We start from the raw sequence: 2,532 nt of genomic DNA on the forward strand, positions 1-2,532 counted from the left end.
ACTGAGGGTGACAGGTGCTGCCAGGCTGCAGGTGACAAAAGCCCCGTCACTCCCAGGACACCCTGGCTCACCTCACATAGTCCTCACACAGACGGTGGAAGTTTTCCCTCTCGGCATCACACTTCAGGTCCTCATACAGTTTGCTCAGCAGAACAGAGGTGCTCATCCGGCTGTTCTCTGTCACGGGCAGGCTGCCCGAGCTGCCGCACACTGTGCTGCCCACCTCCAGGATTTTCTTCAGGCCTGGGAAAGGTCAGACAGTCCAGTGAGGGGCACAGTGGCATGTGCAGACCTGGGGCAGAGGAGCACGATGCCCCAGCAGGACATTGCTAGCTGTTCCACTAACCCTGATCAATCACCCAGAGGCTCAGGCTGTTGTTGGTCTCCTTTGGTGACTTCCTGGGCACCACCTTGATGAGCAGGTTGAGGGCGTTGTCACGGCCATGCGCTGAGGCCCCATCCAGCACTAGCAGCTCCAGGAGGTGCTTGATCAGCAATTTCAGGTCCTTGGAGGAATCTTCCAAAAAAGACAGTGCCCAGCAGTCAGCACCCTGGGCATGGCCTCACGTCCCCCATGGTACAGTTGGCAGAGATGCTGCCATGACCAGGGGCTTCTGCCTCCTATTAACCCTGGATCAGAGCCTGGCTTTGCTGCAGGGAGCAGTGACAGGGCAGCAGCAAATAGCCCCACGGCACCTCTTGCACCTGCCTGGGGCTCTCCCCGTACAAGAGCCAGCCAGGGCAGCCCACACTCACCCAGCACCACTGCATCCTCCTTCCCTCGGAAGTCTTTCTGCAGCCCCTCCTTCAGGGAGTCGAACATCACGTGCAGCAGGTTGCAGGCAGCCAGGGACACCTGCTCGTGCTCCACACCCAGCACTGCTGCGAGACGGGGAGCCCCCAGTTCCGCCAGGATGGCCGCGGTCTGCAGGTACAGGCACACCTGTCCTCCGGAGCCCTTGGGGAAGCCTTGCTGCTCCCCAGCCCCTTATCAGGATGGTTTCCTCTCACAAGTTCAGGCCTGGCAGGGAACAGCTCGGAGCTCCCCTGTGTGACCCTCTGCAGCCTCCCCAGCACAGCTTTCCCCTGGGCCCAGCCCTGGGTGTGGTGGCACCTACACGAGAGCGGTGGCCGGAGCACAGCCCCACCAGCGTGCGCAGGGCTGCCAGCATCAGGTCAGCCTTGGCTGTGTCCAGCAGCTGCATCAGCAGCCGCACACCGTCACTCTGGAAGATCTTCTCTGCTCCAGCCTCTTCTCGTGCCAGCACGATCAGGTTCTGCGCAGCCTGGGGAAGGAGAGTTCAGTCTGGGTCACAGCAGCACACTGCACAAGGACCTGCTAGCAGCTGCAGGCACCCACCCTCCACCCGTCTTGGGGAGCATTCTGTGGGCGGCAAGCCCAGCCTGCCCAGGCAGCATCACTCAGCCACCGCTGGCCAGGAGCAACAATCCTCCCCTCCTCTCCTCCCAGCCACAGCATTGCACCCCGCTCCCTGAGCTCAGACTTTCTGCTTCTTGTCCGCATCCTTTTCTTCAAGATCCAGCAAGATCTGGAACATCTGCTCTACTTTCGAGTCCGTGCAGGACATGGCCTTCATCTGCAACGGAGCAGAAAGAGCGGCTCAGTCCTCCCCGCCTTCTCCTGCCACCCACACCCCCAGCAGGCCGGCAGCCCCCAGCGCCCCAGGCTGACCTTCTCGTGCATGCTGCTGCCCAGGGCACGCAGGGCCTCCTGGAAGGCCTTGTTGCGGGGCTCCAGGCTGAGGCAGCGCTGCAGGTCGCTGACGGCCTGGTCCATGCGGCCCAGCTGCTGCAGCGCCTGGCTGCGGCGGAACAGCGCCTTCACGTCCCGCCCGTCCGCGGCGATGGCTGCGCACAGCGGTCACTCACCGGGCCCACCGCCTGCCCGCCGCCCCACGGGCGGCTCGCAAGCTGCTCCCCAGCCCCACCGACAGTACCTTTGCTGGCATCGGCTTCTGCCTTGGTGTAATCCTCCTGTGCAGAGACAGGAGAGAAAAATGCCTGAGTACTGCTGGCACAAGCCCCACGCAGCCTACACCCCTAACTTTGGGGACAGGATGGGAACAGCATCACTGGAGACAGGGAGCCAGCACAGTGGGACACCCTGTCTTTCCCAGAATACAACCCTCAGAGGGCGTCCAGGGAGCCCTATGGCCCCCAGTGCTTTTCAGGCACTTCTGGTCTACTCAAGCCCCTGAAGTTCCTCGTGTCCACCCCCTGCCCCAGACAAAGATTCCCTGCCAGAGATCAGAGAGACTGTGACTGCTTGGGAACAGCCCCAGCCAGCCGGGCAGGTTCGTGCAGGCCGCGGGGACGCACCCGCCCAGCGCTCACCAGCTTCAGGTAACATGCGGCCCGGTTGCGGTGCAGCACGGCGCGCTCCGACGGGGCCTCGCTCAGGCTCAGAGCCTCCGTGTAGGCAGCGAGGGCGGCTGCGTGATCCCCCGCCTGGAACAGCGCGTTACCCCGCGCCCGAAGCTGCTCCGCCGTCACCTGCCGCGGGGGACCGGC

The 2,532-nt window shown here is 63.4% G+C and overlaps 1 protein-coding gene across 1 annotated transcript in view; it reads right to left on the reverse strand.

Annotated features, from left to right (window-relative positions):
* Positions 1–2,512, reverse strand: part of UNC45A (unc-45 myosin chaperone A) — a 10,764-nt gene extending 8,252 nt beyond the window's left edge. Inside the window, exons 1-8 of the mRNA XM_031059677.1 lie at positions 2,356–2,512; positions 1,959–1,995; positions 1,694–1,869; positions 1,506–1,598; positions 1,119–1,286; positions 757–925; positions 347–517; positions 72–243 (exon numbers count right to left, since the gene is read on the reverse strand). Coding sequence (XP_030915537.1) covers positions 72–243; positions 347–517; positions 757–925; positions 1,119–1,286; positions 1,506–1,598; positions 1,694–1,798 — 878 coding nt within the window. The 5' untranslated portion in view covers positions 1,799–1,869; positions 1,959–1,995; positions 2,356–2,512. The remainder of the gene's footprint in view (positions 1–71; positions 244–346; positions 518–756; positions 926–1,118; positions 1,287–1,505; positions 1,599–1,693; positions 1,870–1,958; positions 1,996–2,355) is intronic.
* Positions 2,513–2,532: the final 20 nt, after the last annotated feature.

This window comes from Geospiza fortis, unplaced genomic scaffold (genome assembly GCF_000277835.1).
Source record: "Geospiza fortis unplaced genomic scaffold, GeoFor_1.0 scaffold2, whole genome shotgun sequence".
NCBI classification, from domain to species: domain Eukaryota; kingdom Metazoa; phylum Chordata; class Aves; order Passeriformes; family Thraupidae; genus Geospiza; species Geospiza fortis.